Below are 21,948 nucleotides of genomic sequence, written 5' to 3'. Positions count from 1 at the left end.
AAAGGATCCTACAATGTTTGAAGGAGAGGAGTTCTCAGAGTTTCCCTGAGCATGTTAATCTCTCACCAATCGTCTTTAACACCCGATCTGGTGAAGATCTCATTGTTGTAGGTGGTAATTTGCTTTATGCGGCTCACTTGCAGAGGTTCCTTCATTGCAGCAAATCTTTCATCCCCATTGCTTCCTCCCTATCTCTATAATCTTCTCTCGCCCAATGATCAAGATGTTAGCGCTCCTCTGAGTCTGGCATTTTGAGTTTTTCCAAGTTCACTTGAGCCACCATTGAAAGCCATCTCATCAACAACTCCTTAAAGCTCACCTCTTCAACCAAGCTTTTAATCATCTATCCTGATATCATCGAATCTTGTCAATCAGGGTGTCAAATTTGTCTTTACTGTCTCTCCTGAGAGATGCCTTGGAATGATTTATGATGATAGAAACGTGATGGGTTCAGATCAGTCAAGGGAGTCACAGCAAAAATGAATTGTCAGCTGTTTTACACTCTGCCCAATCTCCTTTCCCAATGAAACCAATCCAGTATTATCCATTTTCTTCCCAAAACAGCATTATCCCAATCTTCTAAATAGACTGCGAAATTCCATCATTTAATATCAAAAGCTTTGGCACAAAAAAATGTCTCCAAGCTTGTGATGGCCTATTTTGCAGTGGTAACAAAGATGTAAGCTTCTGAAGACAAGATCAACAGTTTACATGTATATTGTACCTCTGATATAATTAAACATCTCAGGGCTTTCCCAGAGGCAGCATAAAAGAAAATTTGAAACATCCACGTAAGGAGATGTTGGAAGTGAAGATAATGTTACTCATGAATATTTGCTTTAAGGAGTATTGGAGCAGAGAGGTGGGAAGAAGGATCATTGTCATTATGGGCAAACAATTACAATCCTGCAATTTGGCAAACTTCGAAATTTTGTCAGAAAATAACCCTCTTCCTTTCAGCTTAATTCAGTGCCTGCTTGACCTGAGCATGACTCCACTTTGGAGTAAAGAGGAGTTCAGCAAGCAGTCCCTGAGGTCACACTAATGTGGCTGATTCTGGAATATTCTTCAGGACCAATGGTAGTCGAACAGTGTTGATACAAAGTCTACCACCCAATTTAGTGTTTGCCCAAGTTTTCTCTCAAAGTGTCAAAATTGGTCCCCAAATTCTTCATTTTCAGTTGATATCTCAGTGAGATGATTTAACACCTAGTGTGAAAATTGAATAAACAGATCTGTTGCAATTTTTTAATTCAGTTGTGAGACGTGGGCATTGCTGGCTGGCCAGCATTTATTGCCCATCTCTAGTTGCCCTAAACTTCCTTTCATCAAATCCTTCTTCCTAAATGCCACTTTGTATTTTGTTTCTGTTTTACTACTGTTCAGTTCTTAATAAGAATTGTGTTTCTAAAGAAAACTTTAGATTGTGTGAGATCAATGACTGGGAACATTTTACAGTTGCAGAGTGTCGTAGAATTGGTTAACTTGCTGTCGTTCTCTGGCCCAGTCAAGTCTGTTTACCCACTGACGTTTGTGGAAATGAAGCAGGTGAGAATTCTAGGTGGTGTTACAGATCAAATTAGACACAAACATTTCATTGCTCCACATTCTACATTAAGTATGAAGACCTTTCAAAATAAAGAGTGTGAGAAACGAAGCTCACTCACTTCGATAATATCAGTCCGAGACAAGATCTGAAGCAGTAGTATTGTTTATTATGCTCTTGCAAGAGGGGTGTGGTGTCTACTGTTTACAAAGGCAGTCACACACACACACTGAGTTTAACGAGTAAGACAATATTTATGTAATTCGTTTCTCTTCCCTCCTCCCATTGCTTCTCCCCTGTTTACATTTCCCACTACTCTGAGCCTGACGCCCACTACTCTTGTTTATCTCTGAACTCATCCGGCCTTGTCCGTGGCAAAATGTTTATCTCTGGCCTCACAAAGCCATTTGACCACATCCCTCTGTGGTCTTATTGTTATATATCCTTCTTCACTACCATCTGTTTCCCTTGCTTGCCAAAGCAATATTTCCTTTTATTCTTTATTTACACAGAGCCTTGATGGTGGGAAACAGATGCTTGTAACTGTTTGTACAGGCATATCTAGCTTAACCTACACTCCCTCCCCTCACAGCACCTTATCGATTTGTCTGTAACATCTACCATTGTTTGCAGGCACATTTCATTCTTGTATGCACATTTTAGCTAATGCAAAAGCAATTATATATTTCCTTCACATAGTTTTCATTTTTGTTAACTCAGCTCTTGGCTGAAACAATTATACACTGGTGTGAGTTCATTTACCTTGCATAAGCAATTTATGATTGCAGAAGTAAGACTGCTTTACCTATATCCCACAAGAGCAATAGTCATAACACTGGGCGACACAATTGCGTTCCCTTTAACCAAACATTTGTGTCCTGGCTGACAGTACATAAAGTTTTAGCATAGCAGATTGATTAGGTTTTCAAACATATGCAAAATTTATATGCTGTGAGCATCACAGGCTGGGCCAACCTTAATTGTCCTGGAGAAGGTGATGATCAGTCTCCTCCATGAATCACTGAAGTGGGTTTTTATCACACTTCTGCACTGTTGTAAGTGCTGGACTCTGTGTCAGCAACACGTAAATGTAGAGAAATTCCATCAAAAATTATTGCACTGCGTCCTCCGGTTGCAATTGGAAGATGGTCAAACAATGTGTCTTTCCCGAAGCCATCTCTGCAAGCATTCAAGCAAACTCCTGCAAGTTTGATGAACTGGACACCATGTTCAGACAATTGAAATGAGTCTCCCCACTGAGTACTGTTTCCTTGACTCTCACGTGGCCAATGTTGTGTGGTGAACAAAACAAAGTTACAAAGAGTACAGACAGAGTTGTGTATATTAGGGCGGCATGGTGGCTCAGTGGTTAACTCTGCTGCCTCACAGCGCTAGGGACCTGGGTTCGATTCCAGTCTCGGGCGACTGTCTGTGTGGAGTTTGTTCATTCTCCCTGTGTCTGCGTGGGTTTTCTCTGGGTGTTCCGGTTTCCTCCCACAGTCCAAAGGTGTGCAGATGAGTGAATTGGCCATGCTAAATTGCCCGTAGTGTTCATGAATGCATAGGTTAGGAGCATTAGGTGGGGGTAAATGTAGAGTAATAGGTTCGGGGAATGAGTCTGGGTGGGTTACTCTTTGGAGGGTCAGTGTGGACTTGTTGCGCTGAAGGGCCTGTTTCCACACTGTAGGGATTCGATGGTTCTATGAAAGAAGCTCTCCTTGATATGTCGCAAACATTGGCATGAACAACTGTGAGGAGCAGTCATTCAACATGGCCAAATCCCGTTCAAAATCCAAAATCTGCACTGTGCTTCAAGTCGAGACATCTTAATGATGAGGCAGAGCAGCAGCAGAGAAGGAAAGAAACTGACAGAAATCATATGCTTGGATCCTACTATATTGTGGAATGTCCTGTACACCTAAATCAGTCACAACAAACTCACAGCAAGAACCTGGAAATGCCTTTCTGGAATAGAGGGACATCTAACAAGATGATCCCGCACTCCCCATCTAGAATCATAGAATCCACACAACTTGGAAAGAAGCCATTCAGCCCATCCAGTCTGCACTGACTGTCCAAAGAGCATTCCACCCAGACCTACCCTCTAACCCCACATTTCCCATGCTAACCCCACCCAACCTGCACATGCCTGCACACTTCAGGGCAATTTAGCATGGCCAATCCACCTACACTGCACATCTTTGGACTGCACGGGTTACCTCTTTCCTTCTGGCTGATTGCACTAATTGTTTTTATCAGGCTGCTCAGTTCTGAGAAGACAAGCACACTATAGTTGCCTTTGGTTCAAGAATTTATTCTTTATTGTGTGAAGCAAAACAGCCTGCACTGTATTTATTGAATGCGCTGTCTGTCAACTTTATAATTTTCTGTCAGTTGCAAAGTATGCTTAAGGAACATTTCCCAAACAAACTTAGTTTTCTTTTCCTTTCCCTATTTGAAAACCTCGCGCGAGTTTCCCAAGCGTACTGACAATGCTACATAAGTAATTCATAAAAATATTTATGAACCATCAACTATAATTTTTGGGAGGGGGGTGTGGATATTGGCTACCTCATGTTTTATCAGAGTGAACAGATAAGTGGATTGTGTCTTACCCCTTCTGCCCTCACAATGTTCCGAGCAAAAGTAGGCCATTCAGCCCCTCAAACCTATTTATATGTAAAAACAAAATAACTCCAGATAGTAAGAATCTGGAACAAACACAGAATGCTGAAGAAAGGCAGCAAGTCTAACAGCTTCTGTGGAGAGAGAAACAAAGTTAACTCTGTAACGGGTGGCTCTCTGTTTCTTTTCCCATAGACCTACTGCCTTTCTCCAGCATTCTCTGTGTTTGCCTTAAACCTGTTCTCCCTGAACTGGATCCTGACGAAGGTGCATTGTTTGGGGTCTAATTCTGTTTCATCTTCCAAAGTAGTGCAGCTGGAATCCATAAAATGTTTTCTACTGGAACTCTTATTTATTGCATGATCTATTTTTCTTTACACTAGGATAGAGCTTCTGCTTCCTTCCAGCTCTCTGTGGTTAATCATGTTACTCTAACATTCACCATTATCCTTATGTATGTTTCTGATATTAATCGCACAATTCTACATTTCTTTATCTTGTCTCTATTTACCCACCTTGGTTCTACAGCCCTTGATATCTTTGACTTACAAAACAAAATTCATTCATCACCCTTTTGAAGTTTTACTCTGCCTGAACAGTTTTTTGGGAGATAGTTGGGACCAAATTAATTGGGCATTTCAGAAATTTTCCAAATTTCCATTCCCCTGTGTGTGTGTGGAAAAGTGCTTTCTGCTATCTCACTGATCGTCCAAGTCCATTAAGATTTATTTTCCCCAGTTCTAGATTTTTGCCCCTTCTTCATTCTATCAAATCCTTTCATCATCTTAAACAGCTCAAACAGATCACCCTGTCATCTCCCATATTCAATGAAATAGAAACTTAAAATCAAAGACTTGCTTCCAATTACTGTGAAAATGTGCCTGGTAAAGGGAATAATCTTACAATTTAAGGACTCCCATCTTGAAATGACGAACTAGTTCACACGATTTCAAAAGGCTTAAAATAATTTGACAGATGACTTAGTACCAAACTGTTTTACTTCATGGAAATCTTAGAAAATTTACAATGCAGAAGGAGGCTAGTTGGCTCCTTGTGTCTGTATCACTCAGTGAAGAACATCCAGCCCAACCCCAATTTCTTGCTCCGGTTCATTGACTTGTATGTCCCAGCTCTTTGAGTGGACACAAGCACTTTTCCAGCCCTAGGAGTCCGATATTAGATTTGATTACTTACAATGTGGAAACAGGCCCTTCGGCCCAACAAGTCCACAACGACCCTCCGAAGAGCAACCCACCCAGACGAATTCCCCTACATTTACCCCTTCACCCAACACTACGGGCAATTTAGCATGGCCAATTCACCTAACCTGCACATATTTGAGCAGATTAAAGAAACCGGTGGGAGGAAACCGGAGCACCCGGAGGAAACCCACGCAGACACGGGGAGAACGTGCAAACTCCACTCAGACAGTTTCCTGAGGCGGGTCTTGAACCCGGGTCTCTGGCACTGTGAGGCAGCAGAGCTACCCACTGTGTCACCGTGTTACCCAGCCAGCTCACATTTCATATTTAAATTCCAGCTTCCATTCAATGGATGTAGCTCCCTTGAGGTTGAGCAATCATGGAAGGGAACTGATTATTTTTCAGTCATTTCAGTGTCTGAACCAAAGGAAGTGGTTGGCAAAATGAGGAAACAGTAGAGTAAAATGGGATTGGTTGTAGGAGTGGAGAGATAGGCATAAGGAGGTTTATTCTGTGTGAAATTCCAGGAAAGTATTCCTAAAACAGAGCAGTGTAATATGATGGCTGTTATCAGTATTGTGCATATGCCCTACAGGCTCTGGGGACCATTAGAGATACATAAGGAAGGTCCTGTGTTAAGAAGCCCCTTCTCACCAATAATGTTTAGTCTCTTGTGCAGCACACACACTTTGAGATTCATTGTCTGCTAACCTGCTGCATGCTTGTTCCTGCTAACTGCATGCAAATCTGAACAACTTTCAACTCACTTCTCTCTTGCCAACATGCTCTTACTGTCACAAAGTGAACAATAAAACTCTTGGCACATTCCCAAGATCACTGCAACTCCGTGATGCATGAATAGAGTAAGCTGCAGTTTTGCGAACATTTGTCACATTATTCCTCTATGATAAATGGGGTCGGGGTGGGGGAGAAGGGATTGGAGAGAGACAACGGAGAGTAAAATACTCAGGGAAATGTCGGAACCACATCCTGATATTTTTTGACCCCTGGTTTCCCAGGGATGATAGATAGTAAGATCCGAAATCTGGAGCAGAAAAGCGGATCATCAATTGAAGCAATAAAAAAAACAACCCTTTCCAATCCTTGCCCTCATCCCCTCCCACCTCCCCCACACACATTTCTTATGGGCGCTCCATTCCAAGCTATTGTCTCCTCATGCACTCTACATATCCCATGTCCTTCAGGTCAACCTGTAACCGTCTACCCACCCTAAAGGTCCTCACAGATTTAATGGTGACCTATGTCCCTCCAGTCTGTTTATAGCCCTTATACCTGCTGTACCAACATGTCCAGTGTCCACTTTGGGCAGAGTTCAGGACTCCTTGCTGAGATGAAATAACTGCATGTTATTCAGTGACTATTGATTAATTCATTCTTCCAACTCAAAATTCTCTCACTTATTAAAGAGAACTTCTTGACTACATTTAGTTTCCTGTATTGCTTTCTAAAAATGAGCATTAGAATACACAGTCCCACTTCAAAGAGTCTAACCTAATCACTCTATCAGCATAGCTATATGAAAGAGAAATCATGCTTGACAAATCTGGAATTTTTCGAGGATATCACCAGTAGAATTGATAAGAGAAAGGCAGTGGATGTGATTGATTTGAATCTTCAGAAGGCTTTTGATAAGGACCCACATAAGAGATTAGCATGTAAGCGTAAAGCACATGGGATTGGGATACTGTACTGCTATGAATAGAGAACTGGTTGGCAGACAGGAAACAAAGAGTAAGAATATACAGATCTTTTTCCAAATGGCAGCCAATGACCTGTGGAGTACTGCAGGTTAAGTGCTTGGACCCCAGTTTTGAACAATATTAATTAATGATTTATATGATAAAGCTGGGTAGGAAGGTGAACCGTGAAGAGGATGCTGAGATGCATCAGTGTGATTTGGATAAGTTGAGTGAATTGGCAAATGCATGGCAGATAGAGCATCATGTGAATAAATGTGAGCTTATCTACTTTAATAGCAAAAACAAGAAGACAGATTAATATCTGAATGGTGATAGATTGGGCATGAGGGAGGTACAGTGTGACCTTTTAAACCAGGTTGCTGAAGATGCAGCAGGCACTGAAGCCACATTTGCAGAGTGAGAGGATTTGTGTGCAGGAGCAGGGATGTCTTGCTGCAATTGTACATGGTTTTGGTGAGGTCACAGCTTGAATGTGCAGTTTTGGCCTCCTAAACTGAGGTAAGGTATTCTGGCTATGGAGGGAGTGCAACAAATGTTTACCAGAATTGATTCCTGCAATGGCAGGACAAACACATATGAAGAGAGACTGGATCAGCTCGGACTATATTTACTGGAGTTCAGAACAATGAGTGGAGTTCTTACAGAAGCCCAGAAAATTCTAATCAGACGATACAGGGTAAATGCAAGAAGGATGTTCCTAATGAATGGCATGTCCAGGACCAGAGGACACAGTCTAAGGACACAGGGTAGGGCATTTCAGACTGAAATGGGGGAAACGTCTTCACCCAGGCAGTGGTGAGCTGTGGAAGTCTTTGCCACAGAAAGCAGTTGAGGCCAAAACATTGAATGATTTCAAGAAGAAGTAGATATAGTCCTTAGACCTAAGGGATCCAAAGGTATGGGAAGAAAGTGGGAACAGGGTACTGAGTTGGATGATCAGCCAGCATCATATCGATTAGAGGAGCAGGCTTGAAGGGCTGAATGGAATGCTACTGCTCCTTTTCTCGAATGTTTCTTTGAATACTTCTCTGCAGTCAGTAAAACATTTGGTCATTAATACTCTGTACTTTCCATTCTTGGCTAATTTAGTATCCACATTGCTATTGCTCCTGTAACCCCAAGCGCTTCAATTTGGCTGACGTGTGTATGGAGGATACTTTAGCGAATACCTTTTGAAATATAATTTCCATAATGAGAGCCTGCTTTTTCTCCAATTGAAGAGGGATTAAAAACAAAAGGTGGTACTAAAAGACTATTGGAAAATGAATCGTTAAAAATTGTGTTAAATATGACTGCCTCATCATTCATACAACTTTGACATTTGAGCAGAATGTATTGCAGTACCCTTCTTAGTAAGATTACATGGTGCTTTGTGCTTTACCTCAACCTCATCTGTGCATTCAACAGTTGTAGGGTCTAATCAGATTTTTAAAAAGTCAGTATCTTTTATATATGTGCAGTTCTTGGAAACATTCAACTACCTGTAGCTGGCGCTGTTACTATTTGCAGCATTAGACCTTGCCTGTCACCGATATACACAACCCAGTTTCTCACACAGTAGGTAACTTTTCTAACATTATGCCACTTGCGTTTACTTTAATGTTGTTTTAAATATCCATGTATAAATTCTGGACGATCTTCATTTTTTCTTTTGAAGAAAATTATATTTACTAAATTGAACCCTATGTCTCAGATCTGGCTCTATTTTGCATTTCACAAGCTGATTCTCTTCCCCTCCAAGTAAGTAATTTTAAACTGCATTTTCAGCTGAAAAGTGTAAGATACTTTTATTTTGCTCTGGATCTTCTATATTCATCTATTTTGATCTCTTTCTAGGTTTTGATCTCTATTAGCATCAGCAAGATTACACCCAGCTACAAGTGTATTCAAATGAGTGCAATTCTATCACTCAGCTTACAATGTTAATTGTTTCCTTTCTCGATTGGGTCAATGACACTTGTTTAGCTGTTTACTATAGCCTTGGCTCATGATGTTTTGTGTTGCAGGTCCCTCCGCTGATTGCCCCAAATGTGCATAGAGATGCTGGCCATGGTTATGTCCTGTACCTTGAAGTGTCTGCCTGCACCAGATCCAGCTCATTCTCTTAGTCATAAAGCAACAGGACAATTTCCTAAAACTCTTACTGATTACACTGTATTGTTTTCATTTCCTTACAGTATTTTGGATATATGCTGTATCGAAATACCCTGCCAATAAATTGCACTGAGGGTACCCCACTGGCATCGCCTGAGAATGGTATCCATGACAGAGCCTACGTCATGGTGGATGGGGTAAGCTAGTTATTGGTGTACCTGATTATTATCTAAAATGGTATTTCCCTCCTTCCTGATGTCAACTTAACTTCTTCATCTGCTCAAACCTAATGACTTGAATCAACCAGGTGAATATTAAATTATTTGAGCATTACATAACATAGAGAAAGTGACAACTGCTGATGCATTCCTGATGAAGGGCTTCTGCCCGAAATGTTGACTCTCCTGCTCCTCAGATGCTGCCTGACCAGTGCTTCCCTAGCGCCACAATGTTTGATTCTATTACATAACATGACGGAGTAGTAGAGCATTGCAGAGTGTTTTGGAGTATTGAGTAGTATTTGTGAATTGTAAAACTGGTGGAGTACTGTGCCTGAATATCTTTGGGAGTTCAATGCATTAACTGCAGGGACCTGGTTACACAGGCTTGAATGGGGATATAGCCAGTGCTTGCAGGCTAGGGATATTTGGGAACTGACGACTGTGGGCACGTAGTCATATTTTTTCAAGTTCCTTTGGTCATCAGGCAGTGGAAATGTCATTGTTGTGGCAGGAGTGTGCATTTGGCCTTATGTAAGCTGGAGGCTTTTCCACTGACAGGGGTATAGATAAAGTTAATGGTAGTATCTTTCTCTTGGATGAAGTATTTCAAGACTAGGGGGCACATTTTTAAGGTGAGAGGAGAGCAATTTTAAAAAGACACATGAGGGCAAAGTATTCACAGAGAAACCTTGATTATCCGACATTCGATTATCCGAATTTTGGATTATCTGAACAAGATCGCAAGGTCCAGATGCATGGCTAAATTGTTATCCAGCATTCGGTTAACCAAACAAAGTATTCCCTGCCCATGGCCTTCGGATAATTGAGGTTCCTCTGTACACAGATGGTGGTTTGCATGTGGAATGAACTTCTGAGGACATGGTGGATGTGGTTTCAATTATAACGTTTAAAACACATTTGGATAAGTACGTGAATATGAAAGGTTTAGAGGGAAATGGGCCAGAAGCAGGCAGGTGGGACTAGTTTAGTTTGGGATTATGGTCGACATGGGCTGGTTGGGACCGAAGTGTCTGTTTCCGTGCTGCATGACTCTATGATTGCAAGGGTGGGGGTGAAGGACTCTCAAATATAACTGGCTGGATTGTAGATTACTTGTTTTCAGAGACGTACAGTGTCAGGCGACAACACACTTAAAAGTGCTATGTACTATTCTGGTCTCCATGTTATAAACCGAACATCGAAGAATTGCAGAAGCTACAAAGGTGATCCCCACTGAATGGATATATTTATTAGTAAAGACTGTACAAGTTGGGACTATTTTATTTAGAAAAGAGAAAGCTGTAGGGTGGCCTGATAGAGGACTTTAGAATTATGTGCTGGTGGGGAGTATGGGGGTTTAATAGGGTGGATGAAGAGAAAGTACTGAGGAGATAAAACTAGGAATCAGACAGTCAAACTTCTAAAGTAAAAGTGAACTGTCAAAGACACCCAGTAGTTACTGCAGTAGTTCCTCATCAGACTTTTGAGTAACCAATCCCACACTTTGTGAATAATTAATTTCCAGACACCAATTTTATATCTGAAAAGAATTAAAGGTTTATTAAATACCCAAACCCGTTAGCAGTGAGAAATGAAACAACATGGTAATCTGATCAATGTCTATGCTTGAAACTCAAAACATTTTTTTTCAGCATCCATTCATTCAGCAGACAGACAGACAATCAAACATAGTTAATGGATAAAGAAAATAACAAAACTGGCCATATTAATTAAATGTTTTTCACAGTATGCATTCTTTCACAGGCATAGAAATGAACTCCATGGTTGGTTTTCTGAAGCGTTGATCAGGGTCACGTTTTCAGTTCACTTACATACAGGTAACAATCCTTCTAACTCAGCTTACTGCCCTTTGGGCTTTCAGAAGCTGGTGAGGGAAATCAGGCACAGAGTTCTCAAATCTCCCTGCTGTGTCATAACAGTCAAGCTCATCTCCCCAGAAAATATAGTTTACAAAATCCAATCATCTTTTCCCAAGACCTCAATTACCATTCAGCATCAGCTAGAGCATTAGTCTCTTCCAGACTTGCTGAAACCAATTCCTAGACATTGACTTCTTTCAGTAGTCAACTTTTGCTATCTGCTTAAATATAATGCTCTTCCCAGGGTTGTTGTATCTTTAGGAATCCTTTTAATCTAGACTCAGCCTGTAACTAACCTCCAGGTCTGTCCTTATAACTAAAACCAAAGCTTGTTTGGTCTGACCTTTTCCTTTCCCACAAGCCATTTAAAAGTCCACAAGTCAACTTCAGTTCCAAACTGAAATTGATAAAAGAATAAAGTATTTTTAAAAATGAATTATCAGCAAGGTTTCGAACAAACAGCATAGATTTATTTCAAGGAAAGCTAGATAAACACATGAAAGAGAAAAGAGTCAAAGATGTCTTGATATGGTTAGCTGATGAGAAGTGAAAAAAGATTGTTCTGGGACCTGAATACTAGCATGGGGCAATTCCGGTTGAATACTTTTATTGCATAAACCGCTGAGAGTATCCAGCATTTGCTGAAATGTATTAAACTGATCAAGTAACGTTCGCAGGCGATTCAGGTACATAACTCTTACAATTATAAAAGGTTTTGGGAAAAAGAACCACACAAAACAGCTTAGTATATAATTGCAACATTTTCGTTTCCTTTAGAAGAGCTATGTCATAGAATTTGTCCGGGGAAGAAATTGATTCCTATCTCCATCCTGCGTCTTTCTTCCTCTTTCTATTATCTTCCTGTCTGCTTGCCACATTTGAAACACGTCTTATGAATATCAGTTCTGATGTTTGTCAGTTTTGTCGCTCTTTGTGCAGAACTTGATCTCCAGGTTCACATAAATAACTTGAAATGCTTAGTGAAACTTTTCTTAACCTGTCATTTTTAATTCTTTTGACCAAAGTTATTTTTCTGTTTTTAATTTGCCTGCTTCACAGTGCATTTATGCATTTAAGAGTTACTTTAGTCCGATCGCTATAAGCTTTTACTTGAAGTCCTCCGCTAGTCTGAGAATTCTAAATATTTCACAACAAAAATCAGTAATATTCAAGCTATGTATAACCAAACGAATATGCCACCAGTGAACTGTTGATAGTGTATTATAGAAAATAGTGGTTATGTGCAAGCCTAGAAATTTATATGAGATTCTGTTTAAATATTTAATCTTGTTTTCATATGACATTTTTGGTTTGAGCGAGCTATGTGTACATTCAGAGTTGTTAAAATTTAAAGATGTTCAATAACTTAATACATTCTCTGTCTGGGGGTTTCTTGAAGCATTGCCAGTTAGCTTTTGAAAGAGACCAATTTATGTCCCCTGAATTTTGTTAGGCAATCTAAATGTTAATCACTTACACCATTGAAAAGAGATTCCCGATTATGATAGAATACAAACACAAAGAAAGAAAAGGGCAAAACTAGCCAACAAGCCATGTAGACAGTTCCTTGTTACTGTCATTTGATTATTTAACAAAATTTTGAAAGCTTACTAATTCTCTTTGAGGGAAATTGTTAGGAAAGGGTGCTATGAAAGGAAAGGAGGATCAGAGCTTTTGAGAGAGGAGAGCAGGGGTGTCAGATAATGGCGAAGGAGTTTGGGGGAAATCCATCTATGTGGAAGAGAATCAGTGGATGCTACCTTCCTTTCAAAAACAAGCTTTAACTGTTTAGTCCATTTCCCCATCACACAATCTCCATTCTGTCCAAAAGAAATAGATACAGAAGAGCAGAAGAAAGGATGAAAGATTGATGTAGAAGAGGAGAAAAAAGGCATTAGTGATAAGCAGAATGTGATGGTACTGTCTGATAAACTGCACGCATCACCATCATAGACTGACTCATGGTACATTAAAAATAAAATACCTGGCCATGCATCTCCATAGTGAATTCCTCTTTGTACTTTTAGAATGGACAGCCTACGGAGAACATGTACATCTTAAGCAGTGAATTTGCTGCTCTTTCAGCCTTGATTTAAAAAAAAACGTGAACAGGTGCAACCCTAAATTAAGATGGGGGGAAGGAGTGAGTGTGAAGTTACTTCAGGTAAGGCAAGCTGGTCAAAAGTACAGCATTGTTATGGAGCTGTGGAAAAGAGCTTTGATTTGGTGGCTCAGTGGTGAGTACTGCTACCTCACAGCGTCAGGGACCCGGGTTTGATTCCAGCTTTGGGTGACTGTATGGAGTTTGCACATTCTCCCTGTCTCCATGTGGTTTCCTCCGGGTGCTCTGGTTTCCTCCCACAGTCCAAAGATGTGCAGGTTAGGTGAACTGGCCATGCTAAATTGCCCATAGTGTTCAGGGATGTGTTAGTTAGGGGTAAAATATACAGTTGTAGGGTAGTGGAATGGGTTTGGGTGGGGTACTCTTCAGAAGGTTGGTATGGACTTGTTGGGCCAAAAGGCCTGTTTCCACACTGTAGGGATTCTATGATTCTATGAATTTATAGGTAAGGAGTGGATGCTCAGGAGCACACAGCAGGTGGAAATAAAACTAAAGGTGGGTATGGAGGAGTGAGGAGTTTGGGAGCTACAGGTAGTATGTAGGGGCCAAGGTAGGTAAGAGAGGCATGGGACAACGTTCAGGATAGGTGGGGATAGATAGTAGATAGTCTGCGTCCCCATCTCCCCCTCAATAATTATGTGGCCTCTTTTTTATATAAACAGAAATTTAAGTCAAAATTTGCACCCCCAAACAATTTAAAACCAATTTCATAAAATTGAACAAGCAGCATTATCAAGGCTGAAAGAGCAGCAAATTCACTGCTTAAGATGTACATGTTCTCCGTAGGCTGTCCATCCTAAAAGTACAAAGAGGAATTCACTATGGAGATGCATGGCCAGGTATTTTATTTTTAATGTACCATGAGTCAGTCTATGATGGTGATGCGTGCAGTTTATCAGACAGTACCATCACATCCTTCAGTCATGATAAAAAGCGTACTTGCATACTTAAGTTTCCACAACTGCAGCCAATCAAAATATGACAAATAGGATCTAATGGATGTTCAGTTATGGAAAAAAAAATGAATAAATTCTTACAACAATATCAAAGAAATCTAATTCTGGCTTTTTGCATTTTGCTAATTTAATCACTCCTCCATTGTTGGTTGTGCCTTTCAGTATCTCGGCTCCAAACTCCCAGGTTCCCTCTCTAAATACCTCTGTGCCTTGTTTTTATCCAGAGGACAGTTTGTAAAACAAATTTCTTTTGACTAAGCTTGTGAGTTAACATCTCCTTGTATGACTTGGTGTCAGATTTTATTTTATAAAGGCTTGAGTAAAGCCTCTGGGAATGTACAATTCCGTTAAAGGTGTCATACAAATATGAGTATTTGTTATTGAAAAAGATTGTTCTGATATTGGTATCTGGTACAGACCAGACTTTTCCTAATGTTTTAAATTGAGTTTTTTTTTTGAAAAGAAAATAGCTGTGATGTTGGGCAACAGCACCAAGTTCTGTGGCTTTTTATATGAATGATTACAGCAAAAGTTTAAAGTTAACAAAAATCTGCATTGATTAGCTTTCGATGAATGTCACTGCTTGAAGAACAGAAACATAATGCAGCTGCATTATTCATTCATATGACATTATTTTTAAAGTTTAGCTGCACATGTGAGTTACTTTACTTTTCCGGCATTTACATGTTTTGATTTGAATATCTTTTTTTAACACCAAACTTTCTGCTTTGAAATTTTGACTGACTGACCACTTCCTGGAGTGGCTATGAAATTAAACCTTGTTTTTCTCTACCTTTGCCTGACACACCACACTGAAGTCAAAGTGTGGCGAGATAAGAGAAGTAAACACAAAAATGCTACAAATATTGAGCAGAAAAAAAGTGTAAACTTCAGTTGCTCAATGTAGCAAAAGTTACCAAATTGCATCAGCTTTGGGGCAGAAAATGATATTGAGGAGAGGCACAATGGGAAGATACTAGCTTGAGTTAAAGTGAATTGAACAGGTGAATGGTGCAGTTTCCTGGCTTATTTCCAACCAGAGTCATTTTAGAGATGGATGGTTAGTGGAGGTGCTCCATGTGGTCGTTATCCAATCACAGCCCCCCCCATTGAGGATACAGTGTAGATGGCGATTGGAATTTTTGATCCTTGCACTGAGGCTGAAACCCAACCAATGAGTGGATGCAGCCTTCTAGCAGCAGAGAGACCAGTGTTTCATCCAAACCTTTCACTTACTTCTTACCTCAACATGCCCAACGCAAGATGTGGCTGCACCTGAGAGGTGGCCACAACAGTGGTCACAGGCAGCGTCTATGGATGTGGCTCCCCCTCCAAAGGAGCAGTGTAGATATTTGTAACCAGTATGAGAGTCGCCACTGTGAAAAGCTCTTCATGGGCTGCACCAACCCTTCTAGCTAGCTCAGCAGCTGATAGTGGAGTCACTAGGTCTCCTATTGCCTGGCTAGCCTGTCAATCTTAGTGAGAAGCACACATTCTGGCCACTAATTAGCCAGCCAGTCAAACGTACACCTGGTGTTGTGCTCACACCCACAAAACAAACATCCTGTCAAAGAACGAGATGTGACTCGAAGACACCCCCTTTCACAAGGGGACAAAGGTAGGGAGCCTGATGGGTTTGAAATTCCAGAGCCTAGCGGTTATTTGGCTGAAGACTAGATTGTGAAATGAAGAATTTTCAGGGGCTTGCAGGACTGAGACTTTATGACGATAAGAGAGGAACAAGTCATCAAGCAACTTGAAGACGTAGTTAAGACTGGATATTTGTGGAATCAGGTGCCAGTACCAGGTATCCATAATGGGTGAAAATATTTAATACTGGTTAAAATTTACTTCTGGGTTAATTCACTAGGTGAATTTCGATGTAATGAACCTTGTACCCAAGTTCACATTGTACACAGAGAGTTTTGGGAATGCAGTTGGTCTTCAGAATCTATATGAGTAACAATATGCTCACAATCACATTATCAGTGCCCACATGGATTATTGACTTCCATTCATAGTCTTATTTTCCAAATAGCTAATTTTGTTTCTCCCATGATTCAAGCAATTTACACTGGGAAAAAATGAGCTTGGCCAATTTTCTGTCTTAGATAATGTTGAAAACTTCGTTCTGGCCACTGACTGCTCCTCTTCAAAGAGAGCAATCTTAACTATATTCAATTTTTCTCAAAACGAAGATTTCTGCGTCACAAAATGACTACAGCTGTGTAAACCTCACACTGACCATTGTATTGAAAAGTGACACGTCCAGCACAAAACCCCTGATAGGCTTCAAAGGACCCTAGACTGTCTCGAACAAAACAATCTACTGACAGTCAGCACTTGCTGCACCCAAGGTTGCAGCTTTATTTATAATATCAGTTTGGCTGCACATGCTCAAGCTCCTGTTTTTGTGCGATGTTTTATGTGTCTTAATTGTGACTATATGTTTGTTCATTAGGTTTTCCAAGGGATTCTGGAGAGAAATAAAATCAACACAATCAACATCACTGGACAGGCTGGTTCAAGACTTGACATATTATTAGAAAACATGGGAAGAATAAATTATGGGGAAGGCATCCATGATTTCAAGGTATTCATTATACATTTTAATGAAGAATCATAGAATCCCTACAGTGTGGAAACAGGCCTTGGTGCTGTGAGGCAGCAGTGCTAACCACTGAACCACCATGCCAGTCCAGGTCCTATTCTGTCTCTAGTTATTCTTTTTCCTTTTAATATGCTTAAAGAATATTTTTGAATTCTCCCTAATCTTCTTAACCAAGGTTATCTCATGCCCTCTTTTTGCCCTCCTGACTTCCTTCTTGAGTGCACTCCTGTATCCACTTTATATCTCCAGGAGTTCACTTGGTCACAGCGGCCTGTACCTGAACTGAACTTCTGATGTTTTACAGGAAGGGCTTAAATTTTCTGCTGGTTTGGACCAATTCCACAGTATTGAAGAAATGTAACTTTATGATTACATGTTGCAGCACAGGCTTGAGGGACCGAATGGTCTACTCTTCCTAGTTTGAATGTATGCACATACGTGGACAAATCCGATATTGGTCTAATCATTCTATCAATGATTCTTAGCTCGTAGACATTACAGTATGTATTACTCTTCTATTCATTTGGAATAATCAAACCATAGAATGATTATCGTACAGGAGGCCATTCAGCAAGAGAGTTCATCTCATTCGTATCCCCTGGCTTTTCCCCATAACCCTACAAAACTTTTATCTTCAGATAATCCACCAGTAGTCTCTGAGGATTCAATGGAATTTCTTTCTACCACTGTTTTAGGCTGAATTTTCCAGCTGATGTTTTGGGCTGTAGCTCCAGCCACAGTGCTGTTAGGATCTTAGGATTTTAACTCGGCATGTATGAAAGAATAGTAATGTAGTTCCAAGTCGAATAGATGTCTGTGCTGTAACTGACCTGGAACAGCTTGAGTAAGGATGTGCCTTGTTCTGGGGCACAAGCTTTTGATACTATTGCTGAAATGTTGGCAAGGGCCCATAGATGTTTCATTGTTTGGTGCCTTCAGCCATTTTTAGATATTGCATGGAGTGAATTGAATTGTTCAAGGCTGATGTTGAGAACCTGAGGAGGAGGCTGAGCTGGATTTGAGATTTGGATGCTTTCATGAACTTTATACAAAACACAAACAATAGACACATCATTGGCTGTGAAGCTGTCTCAGAACATGAGCTGCCTTCCTTGTGTGTGACCTCTGCTCCCACCACCAACATGCAGATGTCTGCACTCATCAACAGCATCCACACTTCGCGTTTGTATATAAGACACTTCACAGGAGCATGATCAGAACAAGTTTGACACCCAAGCTATCAAGATGGATAATGAAAAGCACGACCAAAGAGTTAGACTTTACCCAGTCTCGTAAAAGAGGAGAGAGATGCCAAGAGGTATAGGAAGAGAATATAGAGCTGAGCGCCTGATGGTGGGATGAAAGAAACCAGGGTATATGCAAAATCAGAATTTAAGCACTGTGGTAGTTAGAGAAAGAGAGGATATCAGTAGATGAGCTGAGGCAGGGAAAGTGATGGAAATACAGTCATTTCTGCTATAACATGATAGTTCCATTCTCATGCTAGTGTTATATAAAAATCATGTAACAGCAGCACCATTTAATGGGGCCAGAATTGCATTATAACTAATACACTCTTTAAAAGTTCACACTTTAGAAACAGTGTCCCCAATTCATCAATCGCATTATAGTGAGTTTGTGTTAACACCTATAGGCAGAATTAATAATGAAGAGAATATAAGGTTATCTCTGATTAATTGAGATGTTGAGGTTGAGACTGGTTGCAGGAGGAAACCCAAAGTCTGCAAAGCACAGTTTATCATAGTTGTGGATTTGGAGAACTCAATTTTTAATCTCGGGTGCGGTTACTTGCTGTAGAGATATTTTGAAAAGTAGTGTTTCTTTTGGAGAATTTTCTGGTATGTTTGGAGCCCACTGTGCTGCTACCGTTCCAAAAGAAAATAGGAAATCTTACAGATAGTTTACATGGAGGATATTATAGAACTTCAACATGACTTAACAAGATTAATATAAAGTAAAAGAATAAAAGTGTTAAAATGTCATATGCCTAGATTAAATATCTGCCTGCTATTACAATGAAGTTATTATCATCAATCTTGCTCTTGAACCTAGCAAAAAAAAGACTACATTCTTGTCGTAGAAATTAAATTTGTTTACTTTGTTCAGTCACTTTTTTAAAAACAGGAAAAATGTGACTTGGAAGAACAAAGGTCTGTTTCAATGATTGGCTTCAGCCCATGATTTTCAATCTATTATACTCTTATTTATTATTTATACTATTCTTCATGTTCCCTTGTAGATGTTGAATGCCCAAATATAACCATAGGGTGGGTTGATATTTCACTCACTCTCTCTGAATATTGTCTTGTAACAAGGGGCACTTGACCACCAGCACATTGTCAAATTTCAAACATCTTGTAAAACTACAGCACAAATATCCGACATGACCTACACAGATAAGGATAAACATACACATCAAACATTTCAGTAGCACATATAGTTGAAACCCAAACATGTAACTTTAGCTTAAATGGTATAAGGTCGGCAAAATTAATCACTTTTTTTAAAAATTGGTTTATGGGATGTAGGTATTACCAATTAGGCCATTATTCATCTCGTTCTTGAGGAGGTGGTTGTGAGCCACTTCCTTGAGCTGCAGCTGTGATGAAGATGCATCTATGCTGGCAGTGTCCCAGTAAAACCTGAACGTTTTAAACGTGCAATAGTAGAATTGGCCAATAAAATTTAGCTACAAAGTTGACACCACGAAGCCATTATCTTATCTAGAAACATGAGCAGTGTCTGGTTTGGTAAGCAATAATTCTTCACCTAAGACAACTATAGATTGGGAGTTCAGCAATACTACTTTTGGAGTTATGGGAAGGTGTTAACCGAATCTTTGAGGATTTCAAAGTCACTAAAATTATGACTGCTAGATACCATCAGCTCACTTTCAAATTTTGGACCTTTTTACTAGTGAAAAACCAATAAGAGGAGAAAGTAATGTGCAGTTCTATATCTGCAGTCCCAAATCTAGTTGCCTTCCTGAACCACTTCAGTCCATGTGGTGTAAGGGCGCCCACAGTGATGTTAGGAAATTGTTCCAGGATCTTGATCCAGTAACACTGAAGGAACGGTGGTATTGTTCCAAGGTGTGAGGTGTTTAATGCTTCCTCTGCCTTTGTCACTCAGGGTAGGATTGGGAGACAGTGTTGGCGTGTTGTTAAAATGAACAACTCTGCTCCTGTGTAAGGATTGACTGATATATATTTATGTAGACTCTGACAGATACGTATTGACCAAAAATATGTGGGGAGCACAATCATTGAAACTTATAGAGTTGATGATGTACCTTTCATCATCTGAAATGTGTCTGGGTATAAATATAGAGGTCAGCTAGACCGGGGGGTCATTCTTCAGTTAGATGTGTCTGCCTGTGCTGACTAAATACTGGATAGAACTGAAAGACAGGATTTGAAACTCCAACAGGATTACTTATGTCCTTTTTGGGAAATAAATTAATTGTCCCTAACCAGTGTGGCATTTGTGCAACTCCCAACTATAGCAGTTTGCTCTTTGGCAAAAGCTATAATCTTCATGGACTACAGCAGTTCAGGAAGGCAGTTCACCATTAAGGGCAGCGCATTTTTTTTTCAAAATAAAACAAAGACCTGCAGATGCTAGATATTCAAAACAAAAACCGAAATTGCTGGCAAAACTCAGCAGAACTGGCAGTATCTGTGGGAAGAAAGTGGAGTTAATGTTTCAAATCCATCGTTCACTTTTCATCAGAACTGATAGCAACTAGGGAAACCTGGAATTTGTGCTGAAGGTGAGTTTGGGGGAATGGTGAGGGAAGGGAAAGCTGAGGTGATAGGTGGATTTGGAGCCCAGAGAGAGAGAGATATGAACGGGGTAAATAAATGAGGGGATTATGGATGGTAGGCCAGGAGAGAAGAGAAGCTGCAAAAGTGATAAATGAGAGCTGAGTGGAGCAGATAATTGGTCGTTGTGCTGAAAGCCAACCATATACTGTACTGTGATAATAGGCCTGAAAGTAGGTGAAAATGGATTGGCTATTCTAAAACAATCCGTGTTATAACAACACTGGGTTGCAGGGATGAGCAAAAAAAATAGGAGGATAGAATCAGACTTTCTAATATTATTAAACTTGATGTTAAGTCCTAGTAGCTTCAGGGTCCCCAAGCAAAAAATGTGATGGTGTTCTTCAGGTTTATGCTGAGGCTCACTGGAACACTGCAGCAGACTTGTGATAGAAATGTTGACATGGGAACGTGGTGGTGTGTTGAAGTGGCAGGCAACTGAAAGCCCTGTCATTTTTACCAGCAGAATATAGGTGTTTTGCAAAGCAGTCACCCAGTCTGCATATTGTTGTGGGGAAAATCACCAGTCTCGAAGTCAGAATTTGGATTCAACGATAGAGTTTATTGTACAAAGAAACCGGAACTCCATGGAGAGAGAGAGAGACGTTCGTCAGCACGGCTGTCAGCTACGAGTCTCCTCTCACTCTCGGAGCACGTGTCGTGATATTTTACACATTTTGTGGTACAATAGTTCAAGTCTTTGTTTGTACAGCATGGTTTGTTTACAGAAAATATTACAAAATCATTGTCTGTTTCAGTGGTCGTGATTGTTCTTCCTGAGAAGGAAGATTGTTTTCCATTACGGCAGATCTGAAGTATTAACACTTGTACACAAGCAGTCTCAGGTAGTTAACATTTCCATTGAAAGTGGTGGCTGGCTTCAGACACTTCGTTGGGCTGTAGACGTTATTGATGTGTATTCTCTCCCCTACCTGCCATAAACTAATCACTATTGTATTGATCTATGTCCTAGGTTCCTAATTGCCTTTGGAAGTCCACAGTTTCAAGCTTCTCGTTGTTTAGAAATTATCCTGTCCTATTCCTTTTTGTGTCCAAAATAAACTATTTCACTTAGAAATAAGCCTAAACATAGACCACAATCTGTGTTTTAACCATTTACTTCCA

General features: G+C 40.2%; 1 protein-coding gene across 1 annotated transcript in view; it reads left to right on the top strand.

The window, feature by feature from the left end:
- The window catches only part of glb1 (galactosidase, beta 1), an 88,146-nt gene that overhangs the window by 21,691 nt on the left and 44,507 nt on the right, over positions 1-21,948 (top strand). Inside the window, exons 12-14 of the mRNA XM_072560493.1 lie at positions 1,459-1,548; positions 9,272-9,385; positions 16,829-16,960. Of these exons, the coding sequence (XP_072416594.1) occupies positions 1,459-1,548; positions 9,272-9,385; positions 16,829-16,960 (336 nt within the window). The remainder of the gene's footprint in view (positions 1-1,458; positions 1,549-9,271; positions 9,386-16,828; positions 16,961-21,948) is intronic.

The sequence above is a fragment of the Chiloscyllium punctatum genome, chromosome 41 (assembly GCF_047496795.1).
Source record: "Chiloscyllium punctatum isolate Juve2018m chromosome 41, sChiPun1.3, whole genome shotgun sequence".
NCBI classification, from domain to species: Eukaryota; Metazoa; Chordata; class Chondrichthyes; order Orectolobiformes; family Hemiscylliidae; genus Chiloscyllium; species Chiloscyllium punctatum.
Note: the sequence above shows the minus strand (reverse complement) of the source record. Positions and strands in the feature narration are given on the sequence as shown.